Source organism: Sinocyclocheilus grahami, unplaced genomic scaffold, assembly GCF_001515645.1.
Source record: "Sinocyclocheilus grahami isolate Dianchi unplaced genomic scaffold, SAMN03320097.WGS_v1.1 scaffold297.1, whole genome shotgun sequence".
NCBI lineage: Eukaryota > Metazoa > Chordata > Actinopteri > Cypriniformes > Cyprinidae > Sinocyclocheilus > Sinocyclocheilus grahami.
In genome coordinates, this window is record NW_015505476.1 from 571,310 (window position 1) to 594,640 (window position 23,331).

The 23,331-nt window shown below is 36.4% G+C and overlaps 2 protein-coding genes across 2 annotated transcripts in view; one reads left to right on the forward strand and one right to left on the reverse strand.

Annotated features, from left to right (window-relative positions):
* The window catches only part of LOC107601035 (heparanase 2), an 86,820-nt gene extending 79,302 nt beyond the window's left edge, over positions 1-7,518 (reverse strand). Inside the window, exons 1-3 of the mRNA XM_016293047.1 lie at positions 7,202-7,518; positions 4,103-4,257; positions 3,536-3,697 (exon numbers count right to left, since the gene is read on the reverse strand). Coding sequence (XP_016148533.1) covers positions 3,536-3,697; positions 4,103-4,257; positions 7,202-7,452 — 568 coding nt within the window. The 5' untranslated portion in view covers positions 7,453-7,518. The remainder of the gene's footprint in view (positions 1-3,535; positions 3,698-4,102; positions 4,258-7,201) is intronic.
* Positions 7,519-11,944: 4,426 nt separating this feature from the next.
* Positions 11,945-23,331, forward strand: part of LOC107601048 (metal transporter CNNM1-like) — an 18,886-nt gene continuing 7,499 nt past the window's right edge. Inside the window, exons 1-4 of the mRNA XM_016293059.1 lie at positions 11,945-13,660; positions 18,588-18,731; positions 21,626-21,766; positions 22,037-22,206. Of these exons, the coding sequence (XP_016148545.1) occupies positions 12,217-13,660; positions 18,588-18,731; positions 21,626-21,766; positions 22,037-22,206 (1,899 nt within the window). The 5' untranslated portion in view covers positions 11,945-12,216. The remainder of the gene's footprint in view (positions 13,661-18,587; positions 18,732-21,625; positions 21,767-22,036; positions 22,207-23,331) is intronic.

Sequence of the window (23,331 nt, forward strand, 5' to 3'; positions counted from 1 at the left end):
ATTCAAATAATCTCAAAATGGCCTCACATATTAAAAAACAATCTGTTTTTTTTTTTTTATAAATTAAATTTTTTATTTAAAAATATGTTCATGTATTGAATTTTTTTATTGTATTATGTATTTTTGTTAAGCACCATATCAGGCTGTTATGGCTCATATATTATGATATAAAAGAACATGGAGCTCATTCTCGAGGAAAAAAAGCACATTCGTTTTATTCAGAGGCCCAAACTGAACAAAAATATTTAATTTGGTGCAGCTGCTGATATTTATAAGCCTAGAAAATTAAGCTGATTCTGATACAAATCTGTTATCACTATTTCACTCAAAATATGTCTAAGTAAGATGACATTTAAATTCTTAGTTTTATAATAAAAGCTCTTTCATTTTCATTGTAGGGGGAAGCATAAAAAGCAATTCAATACAACGATGACTGAGAGATGTCACATTTTAACATACATTTTTCTAAAGAAAAATATGTATGGATAATAAAGTTGCTTCAGTCCATCAAGTATTCAACTTCAAATATTACTAACGATAAAAAAAATGATTTCACAGCAAACAGACATGTGTACCACAACCCGAAGGTGGATTTTTACAAATATACAAAATGCTTTTTTCCTTTCCTTTTACTTGCTTTAAATAAAAGTATAAACTCAATCAGATGACAGAAGACATGCAGTAGTTTGTGTACAACAGTTTTTTTCAGCAACGCTTTGATCAAGTCGATAATTTAAAGGCCTTTTTTTTCTAAGGTTTTTACGGTAAAAAAATTAATAAAAAAATAAAAAACTTACTTTACCTCACTTCACGTTTTTATTATTATACATTTTTTTTAGGTTATTTTAAAAATGTGCACATTTAACACTGTTCTTTTCCAGGAAATGCATTATTTTTATATATATATAACAAAATAACAATGACTGAATTCTGAAAATGCATGCAGTGAATAAGCAGCTTAAACAACAGGCAGCATCATGGAACGTAAAAGCAACGTGGAACTGTAGCAATTTGAGAGCCTTGAGCGCCCTGACCTCGACTTGTCTCAGATGGTTTGCTTTAACTAAACTGGACTAAACTGTAGCGAGTGTAGAGGTGAAAACTAGTATGACCTTGGGTTTGTCTCACCACGGTTTGTTTTAACTGGCAGGGGGCTTTCGTGCCTATTACTGATAGCTCTAATGAGAAAGGGTCAGAAAAGCCGACCTGTGCCGAGCGGAAATGGATGGGGCAGGGCTATCTCACTGCAATTCCCCTGCCACCTGCCAGTGACTGCGCAGGGGGCGTCCTGATTGCTAACAGACCCGTTTGTGCTGTGCACCCAGGTGTCTTCATTCTCACCAATCAGTCATTCTCACGACGGGCTTTTTGCTACAGCACACATGCTGAGATCCACGGAGAGAGAGATTCCTTTGCTAAGTGTGTTTAGTTCTAATTCCTCTTACAGCCACCTTGTCAAACGCAGATGTGCTTAAGATGTTTGGAAAATAAGGGTGAAAGCTAGCAGAGTGCTTTTTGCTGAATCTGGCATGAAGACGGTAACGGTTTAGATATGAACGAACAACATTCAGCCTGTTTGATGCCAAGTGCTGTTCAGAAATTCTCATCTGAGCTTATATATCAATATTAATAAGAAAATGTGCGGCGTGACCCGCACTGGAACTCGCACAGCGCTGGACATAAAACTTAGCATAATCTTTCCACACTAAATCTGCTTTAAACAAATAATCTCTCTCTGGTTGACTGTACCTGATAGTGATTTGAGTTTACATTGAGATTACTGCAACGATTATAATAATAAAACAATGGCATCTGTGCAAAAAAAAAAGCAGGTTTGTTAAAGAAAACCCCCAAAATAATTCCCTTCATAGAGTAGAATCAGAATGTAATCACCAACAGTGTCTGCAACAAAAATCACTGCATGATCCAAACAAAATATCACAGCCATATTATCCAACCATAACACATTTTTTAGTGATTTAAATATGCACAGCAAAGATACTACTGACCTGATTCCAATTGCATGCAAAAACCTTCCTGTTCTTACTATAGCAAGTTCTTTTACAAAGTGTCATTTCTGAAATCATTGTCAGCTGGCCTTTTGTATATGTCATCATTCAGCTTCATTCAATCCTTGATCTGACTTTTTCTGTACTACAAAGGTCTCTGACAAATCCTCTGAGATTTCTGCCTTTCAAACATTTATTCCCCCATAAAATGATCTGAAAATTTGGGACAATGTCTGTGTGTGACTATGAAATCTGAAAATGGACACTGGATTTACAAACAGGCAAAGCACAGCTGTTGAAAGTGATCAATAAAACCATATGTTTGGCTGACTGTTCGCTGGACCGTCCTGTCTCTCATCATTTTAAACCGATGCGTTTCTGGAACAAGCAGCAACAATTACATCACTGCATTTGCTGGAGTATCTATGATCCTGGACATCAATGAGACAAAACAACTCAACATAGTTCAGACAAACTTAAACAGCATAAAACCGAACCATAAACACAGAAATCATCCAAGACAACACAACTACAGGACTGAAGCTTCCTACTGACTTTAAAAATCCTTTCTTCAACCTCGTCACTAATAATATGCACCGTTCAATACATTTGTGACCCTGGACCACAAAACCAGTCATAAGTAGAACAGGTATATTTGTAGCAATAGCCAATAATACATTGTATGGGTCAAAATGATTGATTTTTCTTTTATGCCAAAAATCATTAGGATATTAAGTAAAGATATTTTGTAAATTTCCTACCGTAAATATATCAACCCTTAATTTTTGATTAGTAATATGCATTGCTAAGAACTTAATTTGGACAACTTTAAAGGCGATTTTCTCAATATATTGATTTTTTTTGCACCCTCAGATTCCAGATTTTCAGATAGTTGTATCTCGGCCAAATAGTGTCCTATCCTAACAAACCATACATCAGGGCTCCTCAAATCTTGCTCTGGAGGGCCAATGCACTGCAGAGTAGCTCCAACCCTGATCAAACTCACCTACCTGTGATTTTCTAATGATCCTGAAGACATTGATTAGCATGCTCAGGTGTGTTTGATTAGGGTTAGAGCTAAACTCTGCAGGAAAGTGGATCTTGTGGGCCAGATTTGAGGATCCCTGCCATACATCAATGGAAAGCTTATTTATTCAGCTTTCAGTTGATGTATAAATCTCAATTTCAAAAACATTTGCCCTTATGACTGGTTTTGTGGACCAGGGTTACATTTGTTAAAAACCTACACTCTCAGAAAAAAGGTACAAAACTGTCACTGGGGCGATACACTTTCAAAAGTTACTGATATATATCTTGATATGAACCATTTAGGGATAAACAAGGTACAAAAAGATGTACCTTTTAGCTTTTGTAACTTAGGGTACCGCGACAGCATTGTACCTTTTTGTCTGAGAGTGTATATGTGTTATAGCCTATTTTGTGAAATTCTGAAGCAAAAAAAACAAAGCCTAACCATGATATACACTGTATTAGCTCAGTATCTGCATGTTGCTGTAATCTCCTACCTGTTAACGTGACATCGCTGTAGATGTTGGAGAGCTGTTCTTTCAACAACACCTGTTGCATCTGAGCCGCTTTCTCCCGCTGCAGTTCAAGCATCATGTCTGGGTGGCTGGCCAGCTTGCAACCCTTTTGTTTGTCCAGAGCGAAGTCACTGCGCACTATGTCTGCATGGAAACAGCGAGAATGCTTTTTGGAGTACAAACGAGAGGACAAACTAACCACTAAAAGCGCAATGCATGTGGTTTGCATTGTGGACATGTTTACTAAATACTCAAAATGTATTTCTTTCTCTTCCATGTTTATTGATAAAAAGTCTGGGTAATTAAAAAGCCATTTCTTTTCAGCAGGCATGCACTACATAAATGAAATGCATCAATATGTATTCAAATAAATTTTAGAATAATGCATGCATATTTTTCCACATAGTATGGAACGACACCACTTTAATATCCTTATTCCAAGCAGTATTTCAATCAAGTTTTCTGAACTCAAGTCATGAAGTACAAAAAACTTCTCAATCAATATGCAAAAAAACCTGCCTAATTGAAAATGACCAAATCAGACCTCACCATCTTCATAGTTTTTAAGGTAATAGTCTGGTCCAGGCCCTCTAAACTTTGCAAGATTCTTCAGGTTATGAAACTGGAGAAAGTCGGTCCGTTTGCCCCCAAACCTCAAATAAGCTGGAGAGAGTCCCCGTGCCAGAGTGACTAACCGCTTGGAGCTGTGGATACAGAAAGATGTAGATCACAGATCCAAAAGCTCAGACAAACCCGAAGGGCTACAACAATACTGTACTGTACAAAGCAAAAATTAACAGTGGTTACCTTAAGGAGCTGTCTGTACCTAATTTAATTTGTTCAATCTAAAGTAGTTATTTTGATTGAGTCATATTAAAAATGCAGTCAAGTGAATTCAGTCATATGTCTTTTACTTAATAAAACATGTCAGTTTAAATGTGACCATGTGAAGCTATTTAGATTACCTGATTAGACACTGTACAGTGCATAAAATCATAAAGAGAGCTTTTCTTTATGATTTTACACAATAAGAGTGAAGATGGACAGTAAGGTTGGTTTATATGGGATCTATATACTTTCAAATTATATTAGGTTGTATATACACACAGTATACAACATAAAACACACAGCATGCATATATAGCCTACATTGTATGCCACACTTATTTTATTTGACGATGTAAAGTCTGTAATGCCGACACGAGAAAACGGGATCATTTTCAGAGCAGAACAAAGCAATAATATCTCAATAAGCTCATCAATAATAAAATAACTTCTATTTTGTTCATTTAATATTTTTTTATTTGTCAGCAGCGACCTGGTTTTCGCCATTAGACTGGTGCGTAACTTTCTTACGAAACCTCAGACTGTCGTTCATCAGATTTAGTGTAATGTATGATTGTGTTTTAGGCCGCAGTGCTGAAATCAACAGCAGATTATTTCACACAGAGCTGCAATCTGTGGTGCTACACGCTCGTTTCTTTCTAAATAAATACATACCAGCTTCTTTTTTTAGTGCTTTGCTAAATAATGAGACATAATACGGTACCAGTCGTAAAAAGAGAAGCTGTAAAAGGTGCACATAAAACCAGGCCTATAAATTGCGCAAATATTCTCTTGCCTTTGAGCGTAAAGAACTTAAAAATCAACAGGCAAAACAAAAAGAGGAATAAAATTAAATAAGACTGAAATAAAATAAAAAAAATATATACTATGTGAATTGTTTTGTGAAAAGCAAAACGATTTAAACTACCAAAAAGAAGCCTGTGTTCGGACGGTGGGCCGAAACGGAATTTAAAAAAAAAAAAAAAAAAAGCATTTCGGAAAGTGAAAAGTAACAAACAGCGGCACACAAACTCACATTTCGCTCATCTGGTGTCACGTCCAATAATGTGAATAATTACATTTAATCAGACCAAGCATGAAGCATGACTAAGCATGTTATTTTGGGAAAATTACAACAGCTAGAATATAACAATTTAAAAGAACAAAATATTATTGCAGCATACAATAATAGCGATAATAACTGAACATATAAATATGTCAGCATTATGTTATTATTGTTACCTTTAGCATTAACATTATGAGATCGTTATTTTGAACGCATGTAGCCAAATATTATATCACTATTAGGCTACCTCAAATCTGTGGAACGGCTATATGCTCAAACCATATAAGATGGTAAAAAATAACATGAATCTGAATGTCGTGGATATAAACGTTCAAGTAGTCATGTCAAATTCCGCTTTTATTCAGTCCTGGTTTCTTTCCATGTATTAAAAGAAACGAAGTACGCAAAATGAAAAAGCCAAACAAACCCCTTTGACTGCTTTACTACATAAATCTGCAATAACCTGTAGGCTACTGTACACAACAGAAAACTATCAATAATGCCACGACAGCAGACTGGGGTTCAGATTTATGTGGGCCAGTTCTTAAATTCCATTTTTTTCCCCAACACCTCATCCAGACTATAATAATAATTATTTGGTAATATATCGGTAGTAAACACTACATCGATACTGAAACCTGTCCGGGGCTATGAAAGACACTTACATTTCGCTTCTCCGTATGGTTTTGTGTCTTTTCTCCTCTGGGGGCTGGGACACTCATATTCACTTCCAGGTCAAGCCCTGGTGTGCAAATTAACACAACCATTCAAATCTGCGCGTATATTCAGGGTTCGCGCTCTAATATATAAATTCTTATTCGTATGTGGTGTGGAGAGATAGGCTCACGGGCGAAGCTCATCCCACAACACAGTTTCACTGGGATTCAACAGATGTTTTATTAAGCATTGCGCGTAAACATGTTGTACTTCACGCGTAAAATTAATGTCCAAAAGTGCGAAAATAGATATACAAGTAATATGCGGCTACACTGGTATTTTACATTATAACATTATAAACCGCATAGACTATCATATCTCCAAAGATAACCTAACATGATGTTTATCTGTGAAAATAAACGAGTAAATGGGTTTTGTAGAAGACTATCTTTAGAGAAATGTGGTATCGTGTAAAAAAAGATGTTGGTCGATAGATTAAAGCTAGTAAAACGGCAGTATTAAGTGATTGGGCAGTGATATGTTATTGGAAAGATTCATTGATAATGTCTAGTGGCGTTCCAGTTGGAAAATCCAGTTTAAGCCGGGTAGCTGTGCTTGGAACATGAAAGATGGTTTCTGGCTGGTTCAGCTACACTCTTAAAAATAAAGGTGCTTCAAAAGGTTCTTCAGGCAATGCCATAGAAGAACCATTTTTGGTTCCACAAAGAACCATTCAGTCAAAGGTTCTTTAAAGAACCATCTCTTTCTTACCTTTTTATAATCTGAAGAACCTTCTTTCACCCCAAAGAACCTTTAGTGAAACAGAAAGGTTCTTCAGATGTTAAAGGTTCTTTCTGGAACCATTTAGACAAAAAGGTTCTTCTATGGCATCGTGAAGCACCTTTATTTTTAAGAGTGTAGACAACTTTTAAGATGGTATGTTGCTTGTCCAACATGGTTTACCAGCTTTAAAGCAGCTACCATGTACTAAAACACACCTACCAGCTAAGGACGGCTTCAGGATCTTTCTAATTCCACACCAACACATCAGCATCACCAAAGCATCGTCGTGATTAGGATGTAATTGCAAAACTGTAATACCTTAAGAAGTCCAGCCAGCCATCCTTTACGATGGATGGATCCAACTGCAACGAGAGGAAGTTGTCATTCAAAACTTTCACCGGGCTTCGAGTATTCACGTCCAGTAAAATCAAGGTTCTCTCCAGAAAGCTCTGTCTCTTCCCTCCGGACACGGGTCTCCTGTAGGTAGCGGCGGAGGAAATGAGAGACTGGAGTATCAGTGCCAACCACAGTGACGAGCCGAACACTGGGCAGAGGAACTGCCTGGGCATCTTCTGTCCTCAAGCACCGGGCGGAGCGCAGTGAGGGAGATCCAGCAGAGATCTCCTTATAAAACCCGATCAAAAAGCACCTGAAGTGTTTTTATGCCCCTCCTTGAGCGAGGATCACTGGTGTCTCTTTCAGCCCCCTTATCTTCAGCTGTTTTGGAGTTAGCTGGAGTAAACTCACGCCCCAGGGCCAGCCTCCATCACACTGCTGCCTCTGCACCGCCCTCTGTAGTAACGCAACAAGCTCTTAAAGGTAAGATGACTCTTATTTAACAGAAGCTTCTTCAGCTGGGGGGTATCTGAAGCATAATTGCTCTGTCTGCACACAAAGTAAAAATGAAATAATAATAATAAGACGAAAATAAAATAAATAGACGCAAACAAAAACGTTATGGTTCTTCAGACGTTCTTTGGTTCAGCAAAGAATCCTTTTTTTATGATCTGAAACCATTTATGGCTGTATATGGTTCTTTGGAGTTAAAAAGTTATTTTTATGTAACATTTATAGGTTCTTCACAATATCTGGTGTTTTTTTGGGTTTTTTTACATCAGCATATGATGTTTTCTAAATTTTAAAAAGATTTTCCATGCAGTGGAGTTAAAGCTGTAAAGTCATTTCTGGTTATAACTGGAAAGTTTTTTTTTAAAGGCCTGTTATTTCTATATTTCATTTTTTTTTTTAGTTACATCAAGACTGAATTACTAAAACAGTACGTAATTTTGCTTTAGTTGTCCAAAAAGAAGAGTGACGGTCCATATGATTTCTCGTGGACTAATCAACTGTTCACCTTATCTTAAAACTCAGTCCTGTTGTCGTTATCCTCGAACAATTGACTTTTTTTGTGCATAAATGACTACAAATAGTTAAACGTTTAACACGTTTACGTAAAGAGAATTCAAAGTTGAGCTTTCTGTTTTTACAGATGAACATTGTGCAGATTTGCAACTGAAGGGTTATAAAAAACATCTAACATAACCTGTTTTGTGTTTTTTCGTCTCCGGCGACCTATTTACAACTTGATTATAGCCTATTGATATGTTGATATGTATTGATTATACGTGTACATATGAGGTTTTCTTCAAAAGGACTATGGAATTTTTTTAAGACAATTTACACAGATAAAAGCTTATAAAACCCCGTGGGGGAAATAAAGAAATGCACAATGTTGTAGAATAAAATACAATGCGTAACTAATATATTGCAACAACCGTCTACATATTTATAGGGGGGAAATATATTATTTTCCCCGAGTAAGAAAAACAAACACCTGACAAAATATCAATAACCTACTGACATAATAGCCTCTCTTTTTTATGAAAATGTGTTTATTGTAATTATCCACATCGGGACCGGTGGTCTCGTAGGAAGCAAACAATTTAGCATACAGAGATCACGAAACTATACTCTAAAAGAAACGTAAAAATCATCTCGTAACTCACCTCGTGTTCACCTAACGGGTCTTTGTGTCTGAGAACATTTCTTGCTTTATCTTTTTAAAATATTCGTTTACAAAGCCCCCAGCGCGAGCTAGTTTTCCATCATTTCGATAAAATAATTGCAGGCTATATAAACCATTGATACATATTTAAAATATATATAATTGCGGAGCAACACAGATCGGACGCTGTTCTTTGTCCTTTCATTGCTTTATGCACTGCATAGTTTTGCTGTGAAATGTGAATATAAAGTGCTGAACATATGGTTTAGCCTATAAAAATTCGGTTTTATGAGTAGGGTGCATCTTTTGGCGTGACACACCAGTGATCATCTCAATGGGTTACTGGCATAAATCATGATCTTAATAAACCTGAGACGTGCACAGTTCAGTGTATAGACAATAAAATAATGCTCTGTCACCTGACTCACGACACTGATGTCTAATAACGGGAACCATGTGATTTGTCCTTCTGTGACTGACACTTTGGCCTAACATCCTGCGACAGTCCACCTACTTTCTGCAGAATAAAGTAGAATAAAACAAAACAGATAGAAAATACGACTCTGTGCTGTTTTTTACAGTATGTTTCTTGGCAGTAAAGCAGACAGGGCGCCTCTCTTTAACCTCAGATTTATGACAAGGTTTATCAAGTTTTATACGAGAAATCTTTTGAAGTTCATTTTTAGCTTTCTAAACTGGAACTCACCGTTTCAGATATTATTGGGAGAAAATATAATAGGAAGTAAATATATAGGGTTAACATTCAGTACAGTCTTGTAGTTTATTGTGAAGCAAAACAATATAGGCTATAGCTATTCCAGATTGTGCATCTTTTCTCCCATTGTGATAAAGAGTGCGAGGTTAAAACTTTTATAAAAATCCTTAAGCTGTAAAAACAACATGGATACAGTTCTAAACATTCTAAATAATACATTTAAGTAGTTTAATTCTTTCATCCGAATAAATTTGGCGTTTATTTTAGAATGCATTAAGTAAAATAAAAACCTTTCAGCTTCACTTAAAAAAAGCAAAAAAAAAAACATTTAATTTCTTAATAAAAAATGTCTGGTTATGACATAATACTTACGCGCGTTATCAATTATTAAAATGATGACAATAAGATTATGCTGATAAGATGGGAAGAGAGAGATTTAAAACTAAAGCTCAAAATGTTTTACGTTGTTCTGCGTTATATTCAAATTAAAAACACTATACAATTATGTTTGTATAGGACAGTATATTTCGGTCGGGTAATTTGTCAGAGTTCACAGGCTAATTGAAAAAATACAGGTCAACAAATAACATCTTCAGATATTAATACAATAACAGGAAAATGTCTACTCGCCTGGTTTAAAGTTCATGTGCACTAAATGAAATAAAATATTTATTTGTAGCAGAAATGAAACAGGATTCTATGAAAGTAAAGCAATTTCTGCATTGGACTAAACAACTAAATAATATGCACGAATGATTGCATACATTTTAATTTTCTTTAGTCTTTTGATATCAGTTTTGTATATTATTTGTGCTGTGATTTTCCCCTTTCCTCTCACACAACAATAGAAATACTGTAGAGTCTTTTAGAGTCTTTTAGTGAAACCATCCGAGCACGGCACTCCCACTGTTTCAGACAGGCTCCTAAAGGACGTGCAACATTTCATCCAAGTGGACCATCAATAATTTATTAAGTAAGTTTCCTGAGCCTGCTAACTGTACTGTGAGCCCTCCCTGCAGACCGCCGACAAGGTCAAGGCTTTACATACGGGTCCCTCTCAATATCGACGAGGCGTGAGCAATAAGAGGGAGAAGAGAAAAAAAACCTCCACATATTTGTCTCTGATTTACGAGGTGGAAGCGAGTGATGCTGAGCAGACGAAAGTGGTTAGCACACACAGTCAAACATCTCCAAATTCTTCTTTTTCTCTTAATTTGATTTTACCCATAAACTCTTCAGAACGGTGTTGTCTATCATCTGTGCCATTGGCTGTCTGCTTGAGGCCCGGCTCCAAACACCCAGGGGATAAAAGTAAGTGTTTATGAGACCACAACTTATTGTTTCACCCTGCTGCTGGCGAAGGGAGTTTTTTTGACATTTCGAAATGATTTGACAAAAATCCCACAGAACGAATTTCTTGCTTTTGGAAACGAAAACGGCTGGAAATGCAAAGAGGTGAAGTTTGTATTACACAATATGATTTAGTGTCTTATAGATGTTTAATATCTAAACACTGATATACACTGATGTCTTCCTATACGTTAGGGTGTGTGTGTCTTTGAATAGCCTATGTGTTGAACCACCGAACAAGCGTTCTATTAAAAAATAAAAAATGAAATAAAATAAAAACTACCAGGAGACATGTCTTCTACATATATGTCGTTCTCATGCCACTATTTATGTTATATTATTTAAGGTGTTTTGCAAAATTAAAATTTTATTTCATTAGTCAAATAGAACAACTGTCTGTAAGTTTCCATCATTCAGTGGAATTCAGTTATCGAAGTCAAGGCAAATTGTTATATAGTGCCACCTTGTGGCGAAGATTCATTATGACTCGTTAACTTTTATTGCACATGAAAGTTGAGTTTGAATAGAACATCTATTACCTTTTTGGACGGTAAGTAACTTAAGTATTCGTTACTTTACGTTACCTGTATTTTCACAAGGACAAATATTGCATGACATTCACTAAGAATATACAGATGATGATGACAATGATAATAACTAATAATAATAATAATAATAATATATTTAACTTTTATTAAATGCAAACTTAGTGATTCAATAAAATTCAGATATCTGATATCTTGGACCTTGTGTTGCTGGTTTATAATAAAAAAATACGAGTAGCGCTTTCAAGCTCCACAGACCCAGAGACTCCCCAATCATCAGAGTCTGTCAATATAAAAAAAAGAGTAGACTACTTTAATAAGTAGCTAATACTTGAAAGTAATACTTTGTTAACTTTTATTACTAAACAATATTAAACCTTAATTATTAAATGTAATATTACATTTTTAAAATGCCCTTTTTAAAAAGTTCTCTATGTTTGTATATCTGTCCACCGACTTCTTGGGTTTACAGTGGTAAAATAAACAGAAATCGTCTCACATCATCTCTGGTTGGGTGTTTTGGCCCGTTCATCTGCTGGACTGTAGCCTACATAACTCCTGTTTGCTCCTTACAGTATCGCAGCCCTGCAAAACGTCATGACGTCACTGCGGTGTCATTTTTATTTATACGAGACTCCAGCTGTTACATTGACTCGGCAAACAGAGGCGATGTGTTTGTCCGTGGGTGTGTGTCATCGCCACGTGATCCAGCTCGCCAATGTCCTTCTACAACCCACTCAGCATCATGGCTGCGGATGCTGCGGATGCTCTCCTCCCGCACCGCATCCCTGGACCATGCCTCCTGCCCCTGCTCCTCCTGATCGCCTCCGCTCTCCCCACACCGAGCCACGGGCTGCTGGGCTTCCGACCGGAGGACACGGGAGGAGATCTGTCCGTGCAGGACGGGGTGTTGAAGGCCACCGAAGGGACGCGGTTCATGTTACGCGTGTACTATGCAGCATCCCCGCAGAGGTTCAACCGGACCGTCAGCAGCGCTGGCGGCACAGCCGCGCCGTGGATCGCTTTCATAGAAGAACCGGAGCCAGGCAGAGAGGGGCAGGTGCATCCCAAACACAACTTGTGCGTGGAGGAGAGCGCCAGGAGCTCGGATATAGAGCTCCTCGGATCTTTCAAGTCTGCCTCCAGCCAGAACTCCATCCTGGTGGAGCTGCTCGCCAAAGACCTGCGGAGAGGAGAGAACATCAAGTTTTACTCCATGTGCGCCTTTGACGGGATCAAATGGGAGCACTACCGGACGCGCGACTTCTGGCTGGCGGTGGTGGAGCGGCAGCCGCATGCGGACGGGTGGCTACAAGCGGGTCTTTCTGTGCTGCTTCTGGCGCTTTCCGCGCTCTTCAGCGGGCTGGTGATCAGCATGCTCGCGCTGGACCCCGTGGAGCTCAAAGTGCTGCAGAACAGCGGCACGCACAAGGAGCAAAAGTACGCGCACAAGATTGAGTCGGTGCGCAAACACGGCAACTACGTCCTGTGCACCTTGGTGCTGTGCAACGTGCTCACCAACACTTTCCTGGTGGTCTGGATGTGCCAGATCCTCGGAGTGACGCCCGTCTCTACTGCGGCGTGCACTTTTCTCATCTTCTTCATCGGAGAGATCCTGCCGCACTCCGTTGCGTCCAGGCACGGGCTGGCTATCGCGTCCAAGACCGTGTGGCTGACCAAGATGCTGATGCTGCTGACTTTCCCCATCTCATATCCCATCAGCAAACTCCTAGACAATATGCTACACCAGGAAATCAGCAACTTCTACACTCGTGAAAAGTTACTGGCTATGCTGAGAGTTTCCGACCCGTATCATGACCTGGTGAAAGAAGAGTTGAACATCATCCAGGGAGCTCTGGAACTCAGGAGCAAAACGGTGGAAGATGTGCTGACCCCTCTCAATGACTGCTTCATGCTGGCCTCGGATGCCATCCTTGACTTCTGCACCATGTCAGACGTGATGCAGAGCGGATACACTCGCATTCCTGTGTTTGAGAACGAACGGTCTAATATTGTTGATATACTGTTCGTCAAAGATCTGGCCTTTGTTGATCCAGATGACAGCACCCCGTTAAAAACCATCACTCAGTTCTACAAGCACCCGCTGCACTGTGTCTTTACCGACACCAAACTGGATGCAATGTTGGAGCAATTCAAGAAAGGTAAGATGTTTGTATATCCTATAGGACTCCAGTTGTGTAAAGTTACAACAGGAAAAAACGTTTAAAATCAGTCTGAAAAAGGGTAATTCACACAAAAATCTTTTCTCACCCTCATTTCGTTCCAAACCTGTATGCATTTCTTTCTTCTGTGTAACAAAATATACTTAAAATATCATGTTAATAAAACATCAGACGTAATTAAATTAAATTTGTATGCATGGAAAAAAAAACACTATAGCGACTTTCCAAAATATCTTATTTTGCATTCCACACAGAATTAAGATGTGCATACAATTAAGAATGCAAAAACATGAAGATGATATATGATGACAGTTTTAATTTTTGGGTGTACTGTTCAGTAACTTCAGTGTATTGGAGAACATATTGTACTTTGAAATTATGGAATTGTAAATGAAAATCTGCTGGTTAAATCTTGTCTATAACATATAAATAATACATATACAGTGGAGCAAAAAAGTATTTAGTCAGCCACCAATTGTGCAAGTTCTCCCACTTAAAAAGATGAGAGAGGCCTGTAATTTTCATCATAGGTATACCTCAACTATGAGAGACAAAATGAGAAAAAAAATTCCAGAAAATCACATTGTAGGATTTTTAAAGAATTAATTGGTAAATTCCTCGGTAAAATAAGTATTTGATCACCTACAAACAAGCAAGATTTCTGGCTCTCACAGACCTGTAACTTCTTCTTTAAGAGGCTCCTCTGTCCTCCACTCGTTACCTGTATTAATGGCATCTGTTTGAACTTGTTATCAGTATAAAAGACACCTGTCCACAACCTCAAACAGTCACACTCCAAACTCCACCATGGCCAAGACCAAAGAGCTGTCAAAGGACACCAGAAACAAAATTGTAGACCTGCACCAGGCTGGGAAGACTGAATCTGCAATAAGTAAGCAGCTTGGTGTGAAGAAATCAAATGTGGGAGCAATTATTAGAAAATGGAAGACATACAAGACCACTGATAATCTCCCTCGATCTGGGGCTCCACGCAAGATCTCACCCCGTGGGTATATATATATATAATTTTATTTATTTATTTTTGACATCATACATTGCACATTTAGCATCAGCACAACTTCAGCTGACATCTGCAGAGAGGCTGGCAGCTGGACTCCAATAATTTGAATCTGTTCCCATGGCAACCATTTTCATTCCGTCATCATTGCTTACTGTTCACCAGAGAGTTCCTATTAGTCATATTTTGACACGCCTTTAACTGAAAATCCATAAATTACTCATGCCAAGCACTGACCTGTGTGGAATGCAGGGATGCATATCATTTCCTCTTGATCCTGCCCTGCACAAAGTCTATAGACCAGGGGTGCCCAAACTCGGTCATGGAGGGCTGGTGTCCTGCAGAGTTTAGCTCCAACCCCAATTAAACACACCTGAACCAGCTAATCAAGCTATTATAAATTTAGAAACAAGAAATCACACAGCATTTGACTGATCATGATTTGGTTGGCAGTCTCCATTACTTCTCTCTGTTGTTTCCTCTTCTATCTCTGCTAGCCTGTCCTATAAAGACAAAAGGTTTGTCTGAAAATAGTTTGCTTTGCTAAAAAATTGGCCAAACTTCTAGAAATTTAAACCACACCAGGAAATGAAAGGAAAGAATTTAGTTTCTATACAGTTCATAAATTATCAGCTAAAAATTATGTGAGATTTTGAACTGTTGGTGGCGCTAGAGAGTTATAGGGAGTTGTCATAGACTCTACCAAAGGGGGGGAAAAATAGGTGCCTACACACCTTTAGTGCTTGGCCCCTAAAGTGTATGGCCCCTCAAAGTTCAGGATCAATAGCTACATAATTCCTATTCCTCAAACTGTATTCTGCGATAAATTTAGAAACAAGAAATCACACAGCATTTGACTGATCATGATTTGGTTGGCAGTCTCCATTACTTCTCTCTGTTGTTTCCTCTTCTATCTCTGCTAGCCTGTCCTATAAAGACAAAAGGCAGCTAAAATACATTTTACAAGAACATTAATGGCATGCCCATAGATGTTTGCTAATGATTCCACTGGGGTTTATGCAGAAAATGGTGCTAAAAACAAACAATCCAAAGGCTTAGGGTTTGTCTGAAAATAGTTTGCTTTGCTAAAAAATTGGCCAAACTTCTAGAAATTTAAACCACACCAGGAAATGAAAGGAAAGAATTTAGTTTCTATTCAGTTCATAAATTATCAGCTAAAAATTATGTGAGTTTTTGAACTGTTGGTGGCGCTAGAGAGTTATAGGGCGTTGTCATAGACTCTACCAAAGGGGGGAAAAATAGGTGCCTACACACCTTTAGTGCTTGGCCCCTAAAGTGTATGGCCCCTCAAAGTTCAGGATCAATAGCTACATAATTCCTATTCCTCAAACTGTATTCTGCATGAATAATCAGACCTTGAAGTTGTACCAAACCTGTAGGAGTTTCTTTCTTCTGTGGAACATAACAATTATATTTTGAAAAATGTTGGTAATTAAGTAGTTGATGGTCCCCATTGACTTCCATAGTATGGAAAACAAATACTATGGAAGTTAATGGGCACCATAAACTGAAATTCTTCAAAATATATTTTTTCGTGTTCAGTTGAAGAAAGAAAGTAGGCTAATGCAGGTTTGGAACAACATGAGGGTGAGTAAATGATGGCAGAACTTTCATTTTTGGGTGAACTATCTCTTTAAGCTCAAATGCAGGTCAAATGCAACACGAATGCTGCACAAGCATCAAAAATAAAAAGGCCTAAAACATGATTTTAAAAAAGCAGTTAACACAGAAAATCATGCATTTATTTGCATATGCATTTTTAGGACAAACTGTGCTATTGGATCCTATTTAGAAATCATTCAGGCATTTCCTTCTGTTTTTCTTTCCGTTTTCAGCTACACACTGCTTTATTTAGCATTTCCCACCATACTGCTCTGCCATGCATCACATGAGTGGAGTATAGTGCCAGCTTTAACGAGTTCATTTGCTGGCACAGCAGCTGAAGGAATCGCAGGGACATCCGCGTGGGCTCAGACCCCCTGGCTCCGAGTGCATGCGTGCGCGTGTTATATAATAGCGTAGTGATGTAATGCGGTTCCCTGAACATCAGCTTTGAGGTGTATCGAGCAGAGTGCTGCATTGCCCTTGCTCTCCACCTGACTCCTGCAGAATTCTTCACTTCACTCAGCGTGTGCCACTACCATAGAGACCACAGCATGAGAGAGGCTTCTGTCTGTTAAATTCTCCCTATCCAAAGGTTGAGGATTATGTATTTAATCTTCTCTGCCTGAAATGATATTCCAAATCTGGCTGACTGATGATTAACAGAAATGCTAGCTGGGATGTTTCGTTTGTTCCATTGCAAAGAGCTTCTGTTTGGGAATTCAGTGAACAATCTTGTATAAGCAACACTTATTGTGCTTCATAAGGTTTTTAAAAGGGTCATATATTTGTTTTTATTTTTACAATAATTTAGCTTTTTATTACATTTTTTGCTGCTGTTCCTTTAAGATTCCAAAAGTGCCCTCTTTGCATGTGAAGTGAGATATAGGTTTGCTGCAGCAACAAACTGCTGGTTTGCAGTTGGTGCCAATATATATTTAGCCTCATATTTCAATAACAGACTGTTGGCAAATCTGCATTACATTATGAGAGATTTATAAAACAATCTGTTGAAATGACCAGACTTCAACTGTTAGTTTCTAATGACGCCTCATAAGGCTCTGGTAAATATTAAATAGCCATTGTTAATATGTAAATGCATCTGACATTACAACATTGTGGATGTGCAGAACAAGTGTGTGTGTATGTGTGTGTGTGTGTGTGTAGCCTATATATGTACACATGCACACATGCATGCTTATGTAACAATGTTTTTGAAAGTCTGTTATGATCACAAAGGCTGCATTTATTTAATAAACAATACAGTAAAAACTTTAATATTGTGAAATGTTATTACACAAACTGTTTTCTATTTTAATAGACTTTAAAATAGAATTAATTTGTGATGCAAAGATTAATTTTCAGTATTATTACTCTAGTTTTCAGTGTCATGTGATCCTTCAGAAATCATTCTAATAATATTAGTATTATATAATATTAACATTTCTTATTATCAGTGATGAAAACAGCTGTACTTAACATTTTTGTAGGAACCATAATCATTTTTTCTTTTCAGAATGCCTTGATTTTATAAAAAGTTCAAAAGAACAGCATTTTATATAAATAAAAATCTGCTGTACATTACAAATGTTTTACTGTCACTTTTGATCAGTTTAATGCATCCTTTAAAAAAAAAAACTAAAATGACCCTAAACTCTTGAACGGTAGTGTATATACAAATATATGAATACAGACAATTTCACATTTTGGCATCATAATTATTTAATATTAAGGGAGACGTGAACTAATGTCAGAATAGCCATTAATGCCTGAGCAGCTTTTTAAAGACTCAAAAATAGCAAATTCCAACAGTTTCCAGGTTTTTAGAATGCTCAGCTTCATCATCAGAGCCACAGGGCTCCCAAACCCCATTGCATAACCCCTCAGCGCTCTTTACATAAGGTCAGGTCTGAATCTTCAGAACTGTCATAGTTAATCTCTTCACGAGCCTTCATTTCAAGCACTCTTTATGTCATGTGACAAATCAGTTTAACAGTGCAAAAGACTCTCTGCAACATAATTCACATACACAAGTATCCAAAGGGTAAAATAAATGGACAGGGCTTCATTTACTAAAGTTGTGCGACTATTGATTTTGCACACTTTGCCTAATAACTTCATTGATTCATGGATTGATTTAATAGCACTGCAGTTTTGTTAAATTGGCTTTAATATACTTTGCATAAATGAGGGTGCAGATTCAAATTAAATGGCAATTGCGTATCATGCTATGATGCTCCTATGTCTTTCTCTGACACTGTAAAGGGAAATCTCATTTGGCCATCGTACAGAGGGTCAATAACGAAGGAGAAGGAGATCCTTTCTATGAAGTCATGGGCATCGTCACTCTAGAAGACGTCATCGAGGAAATCATCAAGTCTGAGATTGTGGACGAAACGGACCTCTACAGTAGGTGTTTACCATTTCTGTTCTTTAAATCTGGTGCACTTTTGCTTATCTTAGACCTCATTTGTTTTTCTATCTTCTCATCTTTCAATATCAACGATTCAGATGAACACTCAAACACCTGAAAGTTACAAAATCAGTCTAATAGTGAATTATAAGAAGAATATTTCCTCTACACAGCCATTCCAGAGCATTTGTCTGATTCCTGCTGCTTCCTCATGCATAGTCGATAACACTGTGACCCTGTTGCATATAATTATCACACTAATTGGATTCCAGAACTCGGTGTTATTGTCTTCTGGCAAAGCCTGTTCTCTGCAATTATCAATTCATTTTTAACCATGATTAACAGTGCTAACATACTGGGGGAGACTAGGGTTTGTACTTTTTATGAATATTTTGTAAGTTAGCTTGAAAAGTGAATTCATTTCTGTACAGACATTTACCTTAACGATCTTGACTACGAAAAAGTTTTCTGCCAAGGAAATAACTTATAGTTATGAATACCATCTTGACCTTTTGTGACAACATATCCCAGTAGCTCCAAAGTGGGGTAAGTTGTCACAATGGGAACCAGCAAATATAGTGCAATAACAGATTATACAGGAGCAGAAAGAAGGAAATCTTCAGCAGAAACCATATACTTAACACACGTTTTAGTTTAAATATTACTGAAAACAATACTGTTATGTTTAACCTCTTAAGACCCGAGAAAAGATTTTTTTGGAAAAAAATAGTTTTTGTCACGTCTTTACATTGTTTAGAGCATAAAAAAATGTAAAAAAAAAAAGAATAAAAAATGATATTTCATTCATAAGTTATGCTATGTTCTCGGTAGAGGTAATCGGGACTCAATTTAAAAAATAAAAATAAAAAGACATGAATGAACATGCAGAGGCAAAAACAATAGGTTTTTTAAATCACCAATACAATATATATATATATATTTTTTTTTTAACCAAACTTTGTATAAAGATGATTCTCAACTATGTTATAACAGAATGATTTGATATACCATTTTTCTTTCTGCAAAATGTGTGTAAAATGGCCAAAAACAGGTTTTTTCATTATATACAATATATCTATAAACCAAATCTAATTTGCATATTAATGTGTTTTTGGGGCAACATGTAATGAAAAAAGAAGTGTAATAATGGGAGTAATATTTGACAAGATTTTCATAATAATATATAATATTTCATAGAATATTGAAACATAATTTCTTTCCCTATTCATTTGTTATGTCTCCCATAATGCTAATAACCATGCTTTTAGTCCCAGTGTCCTTATATGAGGACATGTATGAAATCAACATCCTGTTTCGTAACAGAAAGTCATATTTTGATTTGAAACCCCATAACATTTTCCTGAGATGTTGATTTATGACAGACAGTTTAAAAATTAGACCGATTTAAATGATAATTACATACATAAATAATAAAAACTAACAATAAATAAATAAACCTTAATCCTATAAGAAAATTGTTATGCCCTCAATGACCTCAATTATTGTTATGACCTCAAAGTGCGTTTTGCCACAAATTTGATTGATCGATCGATCAATCAATCAATCAATCAATCAATCAATCAATCAATCAATCAATCAATCTTCATTTGTCTCCTTTTGTAATAAAAATAAAGATCTATAAAAATTTATGGCTCTAAAAAAGCCTATAAAGTAACATTTATGCACATTTCTGATACAAAAAAAGTGTATTATATTCAATCACTGATTCTTGAGACATGGGACAAAACATGTCCAGCAAATGTAACTGCTATTAGGTTTAAAAATGAAAACATTTTCAATTGTAAATGTTATGAGGGATTAATAATAGAATGTATTTATCATAATTATCCCCTTCAATTTAATTGTATCCTTATTATTATATCACATTTATGACACTTATTGCATCAAGAGTCATTACATCAAAAACAGTGTGTAAATGGATATTAAAAACAGCAATAAAATGGATATTAAAATGTTTGTTTTTTTAATGATAAAAAAGAGCTTGTTTTATCAAAAGCAACACTTAATAATATCTCATATCAAAGCAAGGTTGTTTTCCAAGGACAATTATAATTACGAAATACACAGCATATATTGCTTTTGTGGATTGATAGTCATCACTTCTAGCTAGTTAGGGTTGAGGGAACATAAGGGAACACAAAACACTGGATAAAAGATATCTATACATAATACAGTTCGTTTTGTATTCTGATCATATGTGTTCTGATCATTTTTGGATCATTTGTTAAGAGTTCCAATGATACATAAAAAAAGCTTTATAAACAGTAACATACTGTTTGTTGTGTTTGTTTTAATACAGTAACTGATTGATTCAATGTATTTGATAGGCTAGTTAAAATGACTACAAATTCAGCTTTTCGTCACCTCCGTCAGATGAATCTTTTGATAATATTTATGTTATTTTAGATTTGTTGAGGAATTGTTGGTCACACGTGAAATGTAATCTGTCTGTTATCATGAGAATGTGTTTTGAAATGTTAAAAACATCTTGATTGCTGTTAAAGATAAAATGATATTACACAGTCCAAGGTAAAAAGCAAATTTTTATTAAAAAAAATAAGAGAGAGCGAGAGAGAGAAAAGTTGGGAGGTTGAATCAAATAATAGCTCAGTAGCTTAGTACATGTAAAATACAAAAATGTAGTTTCATTTGTTTGAGTACACGGTTATCTTTTTTCAATATTTCACCCTGTTTTGTCCCACTTCTCAAGAATCAGTGCAATGCAATTATCTTGAGTGACATACTGTATAAATTGCATGGAGATCAATATAACAGTTTCTTCTCAAGCATATTATATGCTCTCATTCACTTGTTGTTGGTTTGAGGTAAAGCCTATCCAGTATAATGTATTGCTGTTGTGTTGTGGCAGCTGATAACCGTACGAAGAGGAGAGTGTCTCACCATGAGAGGAAACAGCAAGATTTCTCCATATTTAAACTGTCAGAGAGTGAAATGAAGGTCAAAGTTTCACCACAGCTTCTGCTCGCAACACATCGCTTTCTAGCAACAGGTAATCTCAATTCACAGTTGTGGGAGAGAGTCAAATATTTGACATTGTTAATGATCAATTCAGACAGTTCTGGTTGTTTTAGGTTTAAAACACATACAGTTCAAGACCAAAAGGATGTGTTCACATTAATTTGACAATCTAGTGAATAGGCTACTCATTTGGTGCAGCATTGCAAATCATCAACAAATGATGAAGGATCAGAATGCTGCTGTTTCATCGTCAATATCATTAATGTGTTTGTTATTCTCTCTGTTCTCTTTATTTCGGTAGAAGTAGAACCCTTTAAGTCGACGCATTTGTCAGAGAAGATCCTCCTGCGGTTGATAAAGCACCCAAGCGTGGTGCAGGAACTCAAGTTTGATGAGAAAAACAAGCGATCACCAAAGCACTACCTCTTCCAGCGCAACAAGCCTGTGGATTATTTCGTCCTCATATTGCAGGTAAAGTACTACAGGTTTTAAAAGCCATTATAAATAAATGTTACAAATTAAAAATATTTTTTAGCAAAAAATAACATTTGTTCAAATTGTCATGCAGATAAAGTCATTTATGACAAAATTATATTACATATATTATAAATTATATTACTTGTAATAAAATGCTAAATAAAAGCTTTTTCACTATTGGCCCCCGCTGAAAGTGGAGAAAAATGCTGTATTCATCAGTTTTCAATGCAGTAATTGCAAACAGAGGAAAATAAATAATTTTATTAAATCACAAAAAATATAAAAAATATATATATGTGTAACAAATATTTGTTATGCTAATCAATTAATTTATAGAAAAAAATATTAAAATGTATGACAAAATCAATAAAATGCTAAATAAAAGTAATAATAATAATAATAATAAAAATAATTTTCACTTTTGTACCCATGCTGTAAGAGGGAAAAATGTCACTTTCCTAAATTTGTATTATTGCAAACTGAGATTTATAACTAGTTTTATTAAATAATATATCATAAAAATAATTTCAAAACTGTTATGTTAATCAATTAATTTAAAGAAGAAAATATGACAATTCATGACAAAATTATAGTACATTAATAAAATGCAAAATGAAAGCTTTTTCACTTTTGTACCCATGCTGTAAGTTTTTTATGATTGCAAACTGAGATTTATAACCAGTTTTATTAAATAACATATTATAAAAATAATTTCAAAATTGTTATGTTAATCAATTAATATATGACAAAATTATACTACATTAATGAAATGCAAAATAAAAGCTGTCACTATTGGACCCCACTGTAGGGGGAGAAAAACGTCTCAGGTTACTTATGTAACCATGGTTCCCTGAGTAGGGAACGAGACACTGCGTCCTCTAGGGGTCGCTATGGGGAACGCCTCGTCGTGACCCGTGTCTGAAGCATACATTGAAAAAACACCAACTCGTTGGCCGGCGACAGCCATGACGTCACTACCGGTGCGACTCCAGTATAAATCGGCGCCGGGAGCTACACATCATTCACTTCTTCGTCTGAAGCTTGCGTCCGCAGCATGGCAAGAAACCTAGAGGACCCAGTGTCTCGTTCCCTACTCAGGGAACCATGGTTACATAAGTA